Source organism: Lepidothrix coronata, unplaced genomic scaffold (assembly GCF_001604755.1).
Source record: "Lepidothrix coronata isolate B3197 unplaced genomic scaffold, Lepidothrix_coronata-1.0 Scaffold329, whole genome shotgun sequence".
Lineage (NCBI taxonomy): Eukaryota > Metazoa > Chordata > Aves > Passeriformes > Pipridae > Lepidothrix > Lepidothrix coronata.
The window spans coordinates 47258-63393 of NW_016690509.1; the positions used below are offsets into that span (position 1 = coordinate 47258).

General features: G+C 55.6%; 3 protein-coding genes across 4 annotated transcripts in view; 1 reads left to right on the forward strand and 2 right to left on the reverse strand.

Annotated features, from left to right (window-relative positions):
• Nucleotides 1–1205, reverse strand: part of DNAJC17 (DnaJ heat shock protein family (Hsp40) member C17) — a 16748-nt gene extending 15543 nt beyond the window's left edge. Inside the window, exon 1 of the mRNA XM_017838252.1 lies at nt 1051–1205. Coding sequence (XP_017693741.1) covers nt 1051–1128 — 78 coding nt within the window. The 5' untranslated portion in view covers nt 1129–1205. The remainder of the gene's footprint in view (nt 1–1050) is intronic.
• A 684-nt stretch (nt 1206–1889) lies between these two features.
• On the forward strand, nt 1890–3822 carry LOC108509012 (pre-mRNA-splicing factor 38B-like). 2 transcript variants are annotated; one of them, XM_017838229.1, is made up of 2 exons: nt 1890–2676; nt 2740–3822. In XM_017838229.1, the coding sequence occupies exons 1-2, from the start codon at nt 2321–2323 to the stop codon at nt 3602–3604; spliced, it is 1221 nt and encodes a 406-aa protein (XP_017693718.1). In that variant the 5' UTR covers nt 1890–2320; the 3' UTR covers nt 3605–3822. The 2 variants fall into 2 exon arrangements, with proteins under 2 accessions (XP_017693718.1, XP_017693720.1); XM_017838231.1 differs by having other exon boundaries at nt 1897–2676; nt 2762–3822.
• Nucleotides 3823–4126: 304 nt separating this feature from the next.
• On the reverse strand, nt 4127–15232 carry LOC108509016 (SITS-binding protein-like). The gene is made up of 12 exons (XM_017838235.1): nt 15152–15232; nt 14290–14451; nt 13015–13498; nt 11107–11278; nt 10182–10386; nt 9904–10054; nt 9635–9814; nt 8963–9231; nt 8377–8513; nt 7210–7331; nt 5995–6174; nt 4127–5512 (listed from the first exon to the last, which is right to left on the reverse strand). Exons 3-12 carry the CDS (start codon nt 13471–13473, stop codon nt 5339–5341), a joined length of 2049 nt encoding a protein of 682 aa, XP_017693724.1. The 5' UTR covers nt 13474–13498; nt 14290–14451; nt 15152–15232; the 3' UTR covers nt 4127–5338.
• Nucleotides 15233–16136: the final 904 nt, after the last annotated feature.

Here is a 16136-nt window from a genome sequence, read left to right on the forward strand (position 1 = left end):
GGGGGAAGGAAAAAAAAAGGGGGAAGGAAAAAAAAGGGGGGAGGGAAAAAAAAGGGGGAAGGAAAAAAAAAGGGGGTAGGAAAAAAAAAAAAGGGGAAGCCGTTCTGTCCCAGGGCCAAGCAATTTCCTGCTAAAACGAGCGGAGAAAGCTGTGTCTCGGCCCCACCTGGTGGACAAAGCTCTAGGGATGGGAATGCACAAGGAAAGCGCTGCAGGTGACCCAACCTCCTGCATAAGATTCCAGGTGAGGGAGAGACAACTCACTCCCAGACATCCATCAGCTGCCCAGCTCCCGCCGGGCTGCTCCGATCAGCGGCTGGAAAGGGCTTTCCTCGCCCCTTATTTCGTGCTACAAAAAAGTCCTGGGATCATTTCAAGTATTTCGGATCAAGGACTGGCGCCCCAAATTCCATTTGCCGCTCTGTAAAGCTGCGCCAAGGCCACCCAGCTGGGAATTCTCTCATCCTCCCCTGCAGTGACCGGCTCACCCGAAGCCTTTTCAGCTCATCCAACCCCGCGTGTTACAACCGGGTTGTTCCCGTTGGGTGCTTCACTCAAGGGGAATTTCCAGGGAGCGGGTCGTGAACCCCCAAAAATGAACCAGAAGCCTTACGGGCAAGCCGACAGCACCTGGACTGACCTCTAACAGCTGGATTTTCGGATAAACACCGCGACTTTCCTTCTGGAGGCACGTAAATAACAAAGCGAGGGGAACGGCGGTCGCAGACCAACTCTGCAGCTCTCCCTCCCAGCCATTCCCTCCTCCAAAGGCGGGACCGGGAAGGCACAAGGGCAAATTGAGGGCAATAACGCCAATATCGGTAAACCCGGGATAAAATAAACGCCAACACCGGCAACACCGGCCTTTCCGCACGATTTCACAGCCCCGGCCCCGCAGCAGCGCCCCGGGCAGCGGGAGCGCACCAAGAGCGCTCGGAGCAGCTGCTCAGCTCCGCCCCGGGCAGAGCGCGGCACCGGGAACATCCCGTTCCCGAGGACGCCGGGACAGGGAGGGAAGGGGCCCGTCCCGAGCCGTCCCGCGCCCACGACCTCCTTCTCCGACGCCTTCTCGCCGACTCCCAGCAGCCCGTAGAGGTCCAGCTCCAGCAGGTCCTTATCGACCGCCATCTCCGCGCTCCCCGGTGCCGGTCCCGCTCCCGGTGCCGTTCGTTCCCTTTCCCGGTGCCGCGGCCGGGCCGCGCCGCTCGCTGGGAAACGTAGTCCCCAAGCGCTGCCGCGCCGCGCGCCGCCCCCGCAGGTGGACTACAATGACCGTGATGCATCGCGCGCTCCCGCGGAAGAGCGCGTCTGACGTGCGCCGCGCGCCGCGTGGTGCGCCGGGTGTTGTAGTTCCCTTTGCGGCGCCTGTGAGCGGGGAAAGGCGGGAGGAAAACTACAACTCCCGTCGGGCTGTGCGCGAGAGCCGGCGCGCCCGTGACAGCAAGTTCATCGAGGAAAGCCGGTTCGGGACATGGAGTCCCAATGTCCCCCCCACCGCTGACCGCGTCCCCAAGTGCACAGACACATCCATGTGGTAGATCCCTCCAGGGGTGGTGACTCCATCTCTTCTCCGGGCAGCCTGTGCCAGTGCGGGGTGCTGCGAGCCCAACTACAGCCCGTTCCCAAAAGCATCCTTGTTTTTGTTGTTCCCAAAAAGCATCCATCTCAGCCCAAGGCACGGCTCCTTGGGAAATTCCTCTTGTCTTCTTATTGACCTAAGATGCCTTCCTTTTTTTCCACGCAGTTCTGAGTAGGAAGCACTAGTCTATCCAATTATTCCATTACATAGGAGATGGAGTTTTTTCAGTTTTTATTCGATTATTGTAGAAGGATTTGTGTCCTTGCTGGCTGAAGGACTAAGAGCCTTCAGACCATTTATTTTAATCAGCAATATTAACAGACCTGAGATCATGAAGAAAACTGGGTAAATGTGAATCCAGCAAAGTGTATGTTTGGGAGATGTTTTCTAACCTAGCAGCGCAATGAAACCCAAGAATTCTGGGTCCGTCTCCATGGAGCTTCACCCAAGGAGAGCAGGAGCCTTGCTTGTCATAGACTCATAGAATGGTTTGTGTTCAAAGGAACCTTAAAGCCTGTTCAGTCCCATGGGCAGGGACACCTTCCACTATCTCAGTTTGCTCAAGCCCCGTCCAACCTGGCCTTGGACACTTCCAGGGATGGGGCAGCTGCAGCTTCTCTGGGAAATGCACTCCAGTGCTTCAGCACCCTCACAGGACAGAATTCCTTCCCAGTATCCCATCTAACCCCACCCTCTGGCAGTGGGAAGCCATTCCCCCTTGTCCAGTGACTACAGTTCCTGATGAGTCGCAGCCCTGGGTGTGCAGAGGGCACCTGTGGCCATCGTGGTGCCACCTTGGGGACCTCCCTCTGGGGGTCCATTCTGGAGTCCCCTCCTGGGACACCATCTCACCCTCGAAGACACAAAGTATATCTGCTGACACGTGTCCCCAAACCCAGCCACAGCACCCTGGCCCTTCGGGGCTGTCCCTTTGTGACATGGGCGTGTGACGGGGCCGACCTCACCCGTGACGCCGCCACGTCAGAAAGGGCCGTGTCCCAGCATTCCATGAAATCGGGATGGGGGCACAGATCTTCAGTCAATCCCGTGGGGAGACTGGTGGGCAGCAGGCCCCACGTGACAACACCGCTGCTGAGGTGTGGGACGGCCCCGAAGGGACGAGGCGCTGTGGGATTTTTTTGAGGGACGCGTGTCCGCAGAGAACCTTTGTGTCTCTTGCAGGGTGAGATGTCATCGAAGGAGGACTCTCCAGAGCCGGGCACCTCTGCTGCCAGCACCAGCCAGGAGCCACGGGATGGCAGCGAGGAGAACCCCGCCTGCCCGGCGTGCTGGGACATCGACACCAAGTGCTCCAGCTTGTGCTGGCACTGCTTCTGCCGCTTCTGCCTGTGGGATTGGAGCCTCAGCGACGCCGCGTGCCCCCAGTGCCAGCGGCCCATCCGCCACACGTACCCCCAGCACGTGGCCCTGTACCACGAGGTGCAGGACCAGGTGTACGACAGCAAGCAGAGGCAGCTCGGCCGCTCGGAGCAAGGCATGTGGAGCCGCTCAGGACACAGTGGCAGCAGCCACGATGAGCTCCCGGAGCAGGGGCGAAGGAGGTCCTTGAGGTGGCACCGTGACGGCCACCAGTGGTCTCGGCACGCCCAAGGCAGCAGCTTCTTGAGAAGGAGGAGGCGGCGGCGGAGAAGGAGGAGGCGTCAGTGGAGAGGGGATCGGGACAATGTGCCTGGCGAGGGACGAGCTCCAGGGTCCGAACGGGACACCTCAGACTCCTCACGGGGGAGGCAATCCCGGCGCGGGTCCCACATGCCACGGAGCCAAGATCAGCAGGGACGGGCACGGCGCCGCCGCAGCAGACAGAGGTGGCGGAGGAGGAACAGGGAGCGTTCCCACAGCTGGCACGGGCAATGGAGCAGGTCCCGCAGGCAACGCCGGGACACCCAGACATCGTCCTCAGGAACGGAGCCCCACAGTGACTCCTCGAGGCAGAGGCACTGGAGGAGCAGGAATGCTGGTGAGCAACGAGCTCCAAGGCACCAACAGCACATCCCAGACTCCTAAGGGAGGAACCGGTACCGGTGCAGGACCCAGAGCCATGCAGGGCACAGGACCCAATAGCCCACCCTTCCAAGAGGGGAAAGGCCACACTCAGTCCTGGCACAGGACAGCCCAGAGTGTCCAGCCAGCCTTCTGTGATCTCCCAGCATGGAGCCACCAGATCCTCTCTGGGCATCCCGTTCCGGGGTTTGACTCCCTCCGAATAAACAAATGTCACTTTAGCCAGCGCTTCCTTTATTTCCCTTTGTGCTTTTTGCTGTCTCAGGAGCCTCCACAGGTATTTTGGAGCACCCCAGGCCGTGGGGGTGCCTTGGGTTGCCCTCATGAGCCCTATCCTTTCCCTCTCTGTGCTCCCTCCAGCCCCATCATGTGCCTCTGTGGATCAAGGAAGGAGCAGTTGTTCTCCCCACATCCCCACAGGCTCTTCCCCTCTCCATGCCCCAGAATTCCACAGCTGAATTTGATTTATTTGGAATTTTTTTTTTTTTTTTCCCTCCAATTTTATCTGGGGAAACTTTACTGGGAAAAGCTGAAAGCCCTTAGCATTTTTTCAGCAGAGCCACGCCTTGGTACAGGAACATTTTCCACAAAAAAAGGTGTAGCTGATACCATTCAGTGCTGGAGGTGCCTGAGCCCTGCCCCAAGGCCAAAACTTGCCCTTCACTTCCCTCCCAGCTGTCACCCAGTCCCTGTCCCTAAGTCCCAGCCTTTGGAATCACCCCAATAACCTGCACTGTCCCATTTATCCCTCACTTGGGATATCAGTGTAGTTGATAATCTCCCTAAATGCACGTTCAGCACGTGGGACATGGATTTTGCCAATGGATACATCCTGTGCTGGATGGAAGGAAGCTGAGCACACTGGATCCCTCTTGCACTGCTAGAAATAATTGGGAACAGAAGCCATAAGATTCAACAAATGGTGAAAAACAGGAGCTGGGGCTCACAGGGCTCAGTGCTGAGCTCTGGAGCTTGTGGGCAAGGATCCTGGATGCCCACATCATGCTCTGGTAGAGCCACTCCTTTCCTTGAGTGAATTTATTTTTCTTCCACATAAACCTGCTTCAAATAGATCCGGAGTTCACCCATATTCCCAGATTATCCTCAAAGGGGGGCTCTTGCTACCAGAGACTCCTGGCAAACACACCCAGTGTCCGGTGGGAGAAGCGAGGAGCGCTGGGCACAGGAGGGGGCCACACACAGGAGCAGAACTATCCTGGTAATTTTTCCCTGGATTTACTTTTCTCATTAAATCCCAAACTTCCCATTTGGTGTAAGCTGAACAGAGCTGTCCTGTTTAGTTTTCCCTGGATTTACTTTTTTTTCCACTCAGTACAAAACTTCCCATCGGGTATAAGCTGATGTTTGTTTATCTCCCCCGAAAATCCACTCCCTGGCCAAGGCAGCCCCTCTGAGCACCTTGCCAGGGATCTGGAAACGCTGGATGTGTCCACCTAAACAAACACTCACACAAATATGTCAATGGGAAAACCCTGGAAAGATACAGGTGAGCATTCATTGTGGGTGGATGGTGGTGGCAGAGCCATATTGCTGCTATTTCTGGATAACAGCGAGTAAGAAAACTCAAACAATTTCTCCTGAAATAAAAAAAAAAAAAACAAAAAAAACCAAAATAAAGGCTCTTGGAAAAGTGCAAACAGTCTGGAAGTGTCAGGGAAGAGCCTGTGGCCAGCGCTGCTCTCCGAGGTCACCGTCCAGGAGCTGCCCAGGCTGGATTCAGGAGGTCTTTACGAACACGGGCACCTCGGCCAGGCTGGCAGAGTAATTCCTGAGGATGGTGCCTCCATCAAACACACGGGCAGAGCTGGTGTCCAGCCAGAGGTGCCCTTCTCCAGGCAGGAAGACATCCCTCCATGTTTGTCCTTTTTCTGTTATCGGAGCAACCAGGACCTGCAGTGAAAAAAAAAAAAAAAGAAAGAAAAAAGAACTTTAGCAGGTGGTGGATTGGGCAGGATGTACGTGTGGGGATGAGATGGTCACCAGGGAATCCTGGAATGGTTTGGGTTGGAAGGAACCTTAAAGCCCATCTCATTCCACCCCCTGCCATGGGCAGGGACACCTTCCACTATCCCAGGTTGTTCCAGTCCCATCCAACCTGGCCTTAAAACTATTTTCCCTTGTTTTACGGGAAAAGCCGTATCCAGCATTCTGAGACTATTGATTCCTGCTAAATCATTTCGCTCCCAAAGCTGAAAGAGGTTTCCAGGGCCCTGAATAAGAGTTCTGTGAAGAAAGCCAAGCTTTTCCGAAAAGGAAAAACCCCAAACCCACATCAACCAGCTGCTTTGGCTTGCATTTAAATCTGCCTGACTACAAAGCTCCGGTTTGTGTTTCGGCAGAGCTGGGCTCACAGGATGGTGCAGAATTCCCACCTCATCTCCAATGAGAAATTCATCCTCTATGGTGAAGGCGGTCGGATCCGTGGGGCTGAGCCACCAGGCTGGACGGAAGATGGGGTGTCCCAAACTCTGCCACTCCTCGCTGTATTTGAGGAGGAGCGGCAGCACAAAGTCCCGGTGCCTCTGGATGCATTGGCGGGTCAGGTTCAGGACCTGCAGGGTCAGAGGGAGATCCGTGAGGAGCCTGACACCCAGGAAACAGCAAAGCAGGCAGGGAAAAATGAAAATAAATAAATAAAAATTTTATATATATATATATATATATATATATATATATATATATATATATATTCCCTTGGGAAGAGAGGTGACTGAGTTCCAATGTCCTGATCAAGTTATGGCAGCCAGCAAGGTACAAACAGGGTTGATATTGGATATTAATTTATGTGGATATAAATCCACTGATAACAGGTTTAACTCAATTGATAATGCATATGAATCCATTGGATTTAAATGGTTTAAATCCACTGATAGTGGATGTGAATCCATTTGAATTAAATCCATTATCAATGGATATAAACCCATTGTATTTAAATGTATTTAAATCTTTTTATAATGGATATTGGTTGGATTTTAATGGATTTAAATCTATTGATAATGAATATAAATCCATGGGATTTGAATGGATTTAAATCCATTATAATGGATATTAATTAACTGGATTTAACTGGATTTAAATCCATGGACAGTGGATACAAATCCAGTGGATTTACATGGATTTAAATACACTGACAATGGATCTAAATCCATTGTATTTACATGGATTTAGATCCCTTGATAACTGATATAAATCCTCTGGATTTAAATGGATTTAAATCTATTGATAATTGGTATAAACCCATTGGTTTTAAATCTACTGATAACCCATATGAATCTGCTGCATTTAAATTGATAAAATCCATTGATAATGGATATGAATCCATTGGATTCAAATGGATTTAAATCCATTGATATTGTACATAAACCCCTTTGATTGAAATGGATTTACATCCATCGACAACTGGATATAAATCTGTTAACTTAAACGGATTTAAGTGGATTTAAATCCACTGATAACGGCTATGAATGCACCCGATTTACGTGCATTTAAATCCACTGATAATGGACATAAATCCTTTCCATTTAAATCCCTCGGATCTTCCTCATGAGAGAGCCGGTGTTGTCCTGGTGAGGGTGAGGGATACACACCCAGGAGTCACAGCAGAGCCAGGGTGGGGACCCGAAGGCCATCACGGGCAGGAAGGTCACGATCTGCAGCCACCGCACAAACAGCTCCGGGTCCCCCGCGGAGTCACCGGCCAGGCTCCCTCCTGCGGCAACACAGGGCTCAGTGGGGCTGCTCAGGGGCCTCCCACGGGAAAAGGCGGCTCCTGGGAACACTTAGAGCCCCTTCCAGTGCCTAAAGCCCCCCCGGGAGCCGGGGCATCCCTGGGAGCCGTCGCTCCGAAAACCTGCCACAGCTTCCCTAGAAACGGCACGAGCCGAGGGCTCTCCCAGCCACCCACAAATGCCCATTTCCCCCAGAGGCTTTTCCCAGATTTTGCAGCTCTCAGAATGCTGGGGACACAACCCAAGGTGCCACGTGCCCCAAAAGCAAACACCCCAACCCCCTCCATGCAGGGGGACCTGCGCTCCCGTCCTGCTTCCCTGGAATAAACTGATGGGTTCAGTGTCCATTGGGGTGGGAACTGCCGTGCTGGGATTGCCTGAGCCACATTTTCTAAGGAAAACAGGCTAAAAATAGAGGCCAAATTGAAAAATTGCTTCCAACCCCTATTTCAGGGCGGTTATTCAGCTCCATTCTCCAGGTCTGAAACCCCGTCCGCTCCAAGAAAAGGGGCAACAATCCGCTTGGTCCTGATTAGAGGTTGTTTCTTGCCTTTTGTAACGTGTTTATTTAAGGATTTCTCCAGCCATTGTGCTTTGGGGCAGAAAGGCAAACTTGGAGCAGAGCTGCTTGAGCTTTAGGAACATCCATTCCCCAGCCAGGAGCCTGGGGATGTGGATCCTGGCTAAGGGCTCCCTCCTGGCTGTACCGGGTGGGATTTAGCCCAAGCCAAGCCCTGTGGGGGTGGGTTGTGGTGGAGCTCTGCAAAGGGCATCCCCAGAGACCCGGCTGCCGATGGGGCTGCCTGGTAATATTTACAGCATGTTCTTTTGTTTTTAATTCCTCAGCTGATTCCCTGGTAACGTTCATCCCAACCAAACCAGCAGAACGGAAAATCGGGGAGCAAAGTGCTCCAAGCCTTCCCATAGCACACCTAAGGTGCAAATGCACCTCCTGCCTCGAAAAACTCTGCAAAAATCACTGAGGAAAAGGCAGAAATAACGAAAAAAACCCAAACAAATCCTTACCTACAGTGTCAGGGATGAAGAAGTTGTAGCCCAAGAGGCTGTAGTGCAGCACGGAGGGGATCAGCCCCTTCAGCCCCGCGTGGCTCCAGTCGGAGCGCAGGGGGCTCATCTGGACGAACAGAGGGAGGTGACTGGAGCTGGGGAGACAAAACAAACCCTTAGAGGTGCTTAGAGGGCTCACAGGAGCCAAAATTCCACAATGCCTGGCTGGCTTGGCAGTCACTGGGGTCAGATAGAGAATCCTGGAATGGTCTGGGTTAGAAGGGACATTAAAGCCCATCCAGTCTCACCCCTGGCCATGGGCAGGGACACCTTCCACCAGCCCAGGTTGCTCCAAGCCCCGTCCAACCTGGCCTTGGACACTTCCAGGGATGGGGCAGCCACAGCTTCTCTGGGCAACCTGTGCCAGGGCCTCACCAACCTCAGATCCCACGTGGATCATCGACTCCAACATGCTGCCCTAGACCACCTCCGTGCCGCTTCCCTGGGTGCTGAGCACTCCTGGCATCCCAAGGACATCCCCTCAACCATCCCCCAGGAACTCACACACCCCTTGGCTCCAGCAAAGCGTGTCCCCGGTACCCACCCGGCCCCGGCGCTGACGACGGTGCCGTTGCCCAGCGTCGCCAGTGCTGCCGCCAACACCCTGGTGTATCCATCGCCTGCCAGCTCGGCGGGAGGCAGGACATCCTGCTCCAGGAAGGAATTACCCTCGACTCCCTCAAAGGCCACGTATGTGGCCCCCAGCGCCTGCCGCAGGCGCCGGGCACGTGCCAGGTACCAGGCCAGCGCCGCCTCGCTGGTGACGTTCAGGCGGGCACAGAGCTGCCCCTTCCAGGTGGTCAGCAGTGGGATCTGAGGATGAGGACAGAAGTGGCTGTTAGATCCATAAAATATCCTGCTTATTCCAGGGTGTGAGGCTGGGGAATGCCTGGTGTCAACCCTCCCTCAATTCCCCCCCAAAAACCCCCCAGTGGGTGGCAACGTGGCTCATCATTAAACTGACCACAAAAACAACAACAAAAAAAAAACGGAGCTGAGGGATTTTCTGAACAAGGGCAACTTTTTAAAATCTTTTGGAAGTGTGGGAATTTCCAAGCTGCTTCCGTAGGAGCCAAGGAGAGAAGCTGCTCCCCACAGCACTGCTGTGCCCCAGCACAGGGGCACTGGGCTGTTCCCCCCGTAAGAAATAAACCCGAGGGGGTTTATCCAGTGCTAGTTTTGGGTTTAGGGTTGAGGGGGGTCCTGTATCCTGTACCGTGCTGCCCCCAGGTCGGGGCTGGCGGCTCAGCCAGTATCCCGCGGCCTCGCCGCGGTGCAGGGATTGCAGGAAGAGCGGGGAGGTGATGCTGGCGTAGGGGGACAGAGTGATGGAGAGCCGCAGAGGCTCCACCAGGGCCAGGTCCTGCCTCTTCCTGCGCTCCGAGGGCACGTGCTCCTGCGGGAGGGAGAGGCAGGGAGGGGCGGTCGGTCGGAGCGGCGATGCCGAGCTCTCGGTGGGCGCGGGGCGCGGGGGGACACTCGTACCGCTGCGGCCAGGATGGCGGTGCCGCGCTCCCCCAGGGCCACGACCCCCTCCTGAAGGCCGTGCCGCTTCAACCTCCTCACCAGCGACCTCAAACCCCGCTTGATTTTGGCGGCGGAACCCTCCGGGCCGTGGTACCGCCACATCGGAGACCTGCGGGGTGGGAAAAGCCGGGGGGGGGTGTGGTGGTGTCGCGGTTTTGGGCCGGAACGAGATGCTCCGGGCAGCGACCTGGGGGCTCCTGGGAGGATGCCCATCCCCGGGAGGAGGGAACACCCACCCCAGGAGCGCCGTGTCCGGCCGTGCCCGTACCGGCCCCGCCGGGGGGTTGCCCCCGTGCCGGTGCGCGGCCGCCACGTCGGTGCCGATGCAGAGCAGGTACCGCAGGGGCTCCGCCCGGCCCGCCGGCGTCTCCAGGCAGAAGTGCCGGTGGCTCTCCAGCGACAGGAGCAGGGGCACGTCTGGCGCCACCGTCACCGTCACTCCTGGGGGGAGGAAAGGGGGAATTCGATGTCTCGACGAGCGCCCGGCTCCTCCCAGTCCTGGCACTTGTGTGCTGCCAAGACCTCCCCGGCTGATCCCACCGCAGATCCAGCCATGCCGACCGTCCCCGTTCTGTTCCTGCTATTCCCTTGTAGCCTCCAAAATGCCTTTCAAGGGCTAGATTTCTCCCATTCCTGCCTTTTTTTGCTCAGCATGCAGTGGCTGCAGCAGTTCAGGGCAGCTGCGGGTCACTGGATAAATTTGGGGGAATACCCAAAGTTCAGTGCTCTGCAGAATAATCCCAATGTCCACCCAAAAACGACAACAGCAGCTGAACTCCTGCCTGAATTCAGCATCCCACAGCAGCATCAGGGAGCTGTGAAGCCGCTCAAGCGGAGATAGAGGAAGCAGCAATGGGCACAGACTTAAGAAAAAAAAATCCCAGACACGTGAAGAGTACAGGATGTCCCCGGGGGTGACTTGGACCGTGCCACCCTCAGGCACTCAGGTTCAATATCACAGCCTTTCCCACAGGGATGAGGCGGTGTGGGATCCAGGCAGTGCCACGTCCTGCTGCCGGTTGTCATTACGTTTGTAGGATATTTAATTCTCGGAGGCATCTACGCAGCTCTTAAACCAGCTGCTTTAGAGGTGAGGAGGGGGATGGGGAAGCACAGGGATTGAAGCCACTGAGGACAGGGGACAGGGAAGGCTGTGATTACCTGTCGAGCCCAAGAAGTACCTGTCCAGGACAGGCCCGAAGCCGTCGGGGTTGGTGCCGAGGTCTCCGCTGACGAAGGGCTGCGCGGGGCTCTCGGCGCCGTTGAGGGGCCAGCGCTGGGCACGGATGCTTGGCCCACCGTACCAGGAGACATTGGCCATGGAAAAGCAATCCTGCAACCAGGAGAGCATCGTTAAAGAGCAGGGAACGCTCAGGGTGAGGAAGAAAGGTCAGGTTGGGTGAGCCCGGGAGCAAACTGTGCTAGTGGAAAGTGTCCCTGCCTGTGGAATGGGGTGAGCTTTAAATTCACCTTCAGGAGCCCAGCTGGGAAATCTGTTTGGGGTTTCTTGGTTTGTTTGGGGTTTTTGTTTGGTTGTTTTTTCTTTCTTTGGTGCTTTGTCTTTGTTTGCTTTACTTCCAGGTTTGTTTTACTTTTAAAGACATTAACCTTTCTATCCGCTTTTCCCAGAGTTTCTGGCATGAATTTACAGCTGCAGCTGCCCCCACCTGAGGGAGGTTTTAGTCCTCACCTCGATGGCACCACGGCATCCCTGGAGGGACACGTGCTCTCTCCCAAGGCACAGCTTCCCAAGGGCTCATAACAAGAATCTCCCTCAACGAGACTCAGTTTGGGGGATTTGGGACACTTCTCATAGGGCTTACAGGACCCTGTGCCCGGGGACATCCCCATTCTTGATCCGCCTCCTGCCAGAAACCATCAATTTTCACTTCAAAGCCTCTAAAACTTTCTCCTTTCTGCCAAGTCAAGGGATCAGCAGGACTTAAGAGTCCGCGTGACTTCCCAGGCGGGACGGGTTTCCCCGAAATCCCGAGGATTTGGGGCCGTGGAGGGAGGCTGGGGCAGGCAGAGGAGACCTGAAGAACCCCAACTCAGCCCACCCCGTGTTTATTCCCAATCCCAAGGCTTGGGAGCCTCCTGGAGCCCTGAGCTCGGGGCACAGAGAGGTTAAGTCTCTCCAAGAGGTGGGGAGAGGAGATGTAAATTATTAAAGTGGAAACCCTGGAGGCTCGGAATAGATGTACCAGGTGTCAGCTGAACTCGTTACACCAGCTGGAAAAGAGGGAAAAACAGCCTGTTCTAAACTCAGATTCCCCTGGATCATATTTTCCAATGGTTTGTTTTTTTAAAAAAAGTGGGGAAAAGCCTCTTCTGTCTTGCTCATCCTCTCGTACACCCCCCACCAACGCCAGCAAAGGGGACCCAGCCCCGTACGCAGGGGTTGTGCTCAGGCAACACCTTCCACCCACCCAAAATGGTGCCAACGGGTGATTTACGGCTAAAGGGGAACAATCCCCCGTCCCACACCGCCCCATCCTGCTTTCCTCCCTGTCCTGGGGGCTCCCCACAACCGGACACCTCGCTCTGACAGGGTTCCTCCATCCCCTCCTAACACTCCCTTTCAGAGCCTGCTTTCGTTTAACCGAGGGAAAAACAGGGCATGATACCAAAAATAAAGCCCCCCTCAGTGGGTTATTCCCATCCCGTGGGAGCTGCCCATTGTGTCTGTGTTGGAATGGACCTTCCCGAGGTTCTCGCCAGCATTGTCTCCAGCAGTTATTTACTCTGTCTCCATATAAACACAGTGCTCCCACCCCGGGGTCACCAACACGGCACCACCAGGGCCCCCTGGGTTTTGGGGGGCTCAGCATCAGGTCACGATGCTGCCAAAAGGCTTTTCCAACGCGGCACCGGCCACAGCCCCTCGGGGTTCTGGGGGCTCAGCATCAGGCCGCGATGCTTCCAAAAGGCTTTTCCCACCCAGTCGCTGGAGGCTGTGGGAGCTGGGGAGCTCCACGGGAGCTGGGGAATTCTGCCGGGCCAGACCCTGCCCGCTTTGGCTCGTTGGGCCCCGAACGATGCCGAGCTGGGCAGGGGGGTCCCCGTTACCTTCAGCGTCACGTCGGGGCGCAGGGGGGTCCAGCGGACGCCGTAGCACTCGGTGCCGGGGGCTGCCGGGGGCTCCAGGGAGAGCCGGAGCTCGGCGTCCTCCTCCCAGGAGTAGCAGAACTGGCCGCCGTCGTGCCAGCAGTGGTCCCGCGGCGGCGGGGGCTCGGCGGCCGGCACGCCGCCCACCGCGATCGCCGCCACCGCCCGCCCCGCCGGCAGCGCCCGCAGCACCAGGGCCCCGCGCCGGCGCTCCCACAGCATCCCGCCGGCCCGGCCGCGCAGCACCCACTCCTCCGGGGACTGCTCCAGGGCCTGCCAGGAGATGATGCCGATGGTCATGGCGAAGAAGACGGCCACGCCGAGGCAGCCGACGGCGCCTTTCCAGGGCTCCGTCATCTCCCTGAAGCCCAAGGTCCAGTTGGACTCTGGGATTTGGCCGGTGTGGCGGGAGAGGGGCATGGTGATGCTCCGCTTCTCAGCCCTCCTGCAGCGGCACGAGAAAGAAAAGCCTCTGGGGTTGCTCCAAAAGATTCCCTGGGACCGCTCCAAAAGCGTGCACAAAAAATTAATTCCATTAAAAAAAAAAACGGTTTAAAAGAAGGAAAGCTGCAGCTCTGTTCTCTCCGCACCGATCCGAAGGTAAGAGGAGTCCCTTCCACAGCCTCCTCCGCGGCAGATCCCGCTGCTGGGCTCGGTGACGGAGGCTCAGCTCCCAAAGCCTGTCCTGGAGCCAGCTCAGCCCCTTGGCACGGCTGACAGCACCCACACAGTGACACTGAGGAGGAGGACACGCGTGGCCCAGAGCCCGGGAGGGAGATGGGGCCATGGCCGGTGGGAAGCGGGGCTGTTCTCCAGCCTCTGCTGATCCCTGGGGTTTGGCATCAAGTCACTGCTCCGTTTGGAAGCAGCACTAAATAGCCAGGGGTGCAGGAAAATATCACAGGATGGTTGGAGAAAAGAGGGGGGGGATACAACATCCTCTTTCCATCTCCCTTCTCTCTTCCCTGGAAAAGTATTTGGATATTTCACAGAGCGAAAAACACCCATGGGCAAGGTCCAGGTGCTGGGTGAGCCCAAGGGAAAGGGCACCTGGTGCTCCCCCAGGTAAGGGGTCACCTGTGGGGACAGTGTCATGGGGTGGCACTTGTTGTTCCTGCACCTCAGGGTGCCCCTCCATCCCGCTGCCCAACAGCAGGTTGGGAATGGTGCCGTCTCCCCTGGCACAGCACACCCACCCCTCCACCCCCCACCGCCCCCCTCCCCGCATTTCTTTACCTGAAGGCAGGTTCAGAGATGCTGTTGCAGCCTCTCAAGCCTCCTCTATGTTCTTCCCGCTGGCTTTCCCGCCGGCAGCAGGTTTTCCTCCTGTTTCCCAGGGCAGTTTTCCCTCCTGGCTGCGTCCGAGAGAGCCGTCGAGCCGAGGCAACTTGATCCAGCCTAACCCAAGAGCGTTACTTAAGACCAGCTCCCTCCCTCCCACCCGCTCCCCTGCAGCTTGCACGTTAGCCACAGGTGGCTGTTCATCGGAGACGGGGGCAGGAAATTAAAAATAATAAGTTTTAAAGGGTTTTCTTTATAGGGGAATAATTTTAAAGGGTTTTTTGTTTTTTTGCCAAGTTTTCGAGGTGGCTCTGGTTGAGCCTTTACCACGCACCTGTGAACCCACACGTGAGAAGCCCTGGCAGCGCTGAGAACTCCTTGTTCTGCTGCTTTGGATTTTGTGGTTGTTACTGTTATATTTTGGGGGATTCTATCCCTCTTTTTTTACCTCACAAAAGCCACTGGACACCCCTCAGATCATCTCCAAGGCTGCCAAAATGGGAGCTGCAGGTAAGGGTGCTGCCTGCACCCCAAAGCAGAGGGAAGCAACTTCCTGAGATACTTGCAATCCCCATCAGTGCAAAAAACTGGAAATCTGGGATTTCCATCCATTTTCCATGCCCCAGTCACCATTCACGCTTATCCCACGCTGCCTACAGGTGAACAGGGAAGACCTGGGTTTTCCAAGCAATATTACAACCTGTTGGCTGCCAAGATATAAAAAACCCTGGGATTTAAAAGCAATTCCCCATCGTGCATCCAGGCCAAACCCCAACAATCCCAAGCCCTGAACCCCAAAGGCCAAAGCTCTGCTCACCTCTGATGTTGCTCTTTGGGAAAATCCCAGGACGGCCAAATCCACCAGGAAAATTCTCATCCGTGGCTCAATTAATTCCCTGGAGGGGCCTTTCCCCATCAGGATCAACTTTTCATTCCAGCTGGGGCAACATCCAGTGTGGGATGGAGGGAAAATGGGTGGATGGTATCGGGACAAGCCTCTCCCAGGGCCTCCAGAGTGGGAGAGAAGGATGGATCTGGGATAAGGAGAAAGGATGAGTCAGGCTGCCCCAAAAACTTGGGTGTGAGCTGTGAGATAGTGATATCCATCCCAAAAGAGCTGGGAATCCCCTGGGAACACGGATCAGGAGGGGTTAAGCAAAGCTGTAGGAGGTAGAGCAGGGCGGGGTGCGAAGCACTAACTGAGGAGGTCACAGATCCCGTGGGACCCTAAAACAAGTTAAAATTAAGGGGAAAACATCCAAAAAAGAAGGAAGAAGGGGTGCTCCTTCCACCAGGGAAGTTACAGGCACTCAGGGTGCTCAACACACCCCCTGACCTGGAAAAGGGGAACAAGTAGGAGTGAATAAACCCCATGGTCATTCAGAGCTGTTCACCCACAGCATCAGCCGGAGCCGATGGAATTACTGGTGTGGGATTTGCCACCATTTTACGAGGCTTTATAGGTCCATGTGCCCCAGGCAGGGATCGGTTTGGCTGCAAAACCTTCAGAAATGGGGCAGAGGAGAGAAAAAAATAAAGATCTTTGTGATGACCTGGAGTCCTGGTGCACTGGGAAGGGATAATCCTCTGTCCAGGGGAAAGAAGGGAATGCAGCAGCAGTGTCCAAAAGCTGCACAGAGATCTGCAATTCCCTGTTTCCCACCCCAAAACGGGCTGGGGGGGGCAACTAACGGTGGTGTTTGGCTGCAGCAGCTCAAGGCAAAGCTCTGTCACATGGCCCATGATTAAATCACATCCATGGGATGGCAGAGGGGCCCCCAAAGTGGGATTAGAGAAACCCC

Excerpts from the sequence above, each read along its gene's own strand:
- LOC108509012 (XM_017838229.1), top strand. The coding sequence starts at position 2,321 with ATGAGTCGCAGCCCTGGGTGTGCAGAGGGCACCTGTGGCCATCGTGGT. Across the intron at positions 2,677-2,739 it reads GTGACAACACCGCTGCTGAG|AGAACCTTTGTGTCTCTTGC; the intron begins GTGTGGGACGGC and ends GCGTGTCCGCAG.
- LOC108509016 (XM_017838235.1), bottom strand. The coding sequence starts at position 13,473 with ATGCCCCTCTCCCGCCACACCGGCCAAATCCCAGAGTCCAACTGGACC. Across the intron at positions 9,815-9,903 it reads CCGCCATCCTGGCCGCAGCG|GAGCACGTGCCCTCGGAGCG; the intron begins GTACGAGTGTCC and ends TCCCTCCCGCAG. Across the intron at positions 7,332-8,376 it reads CTTCATCCCTGACACTGTAG|GAGGGAGCCTGGCCGGTGAC; the intron begins GTAAGGATTTGT and ends GTGTTGCCGCAG.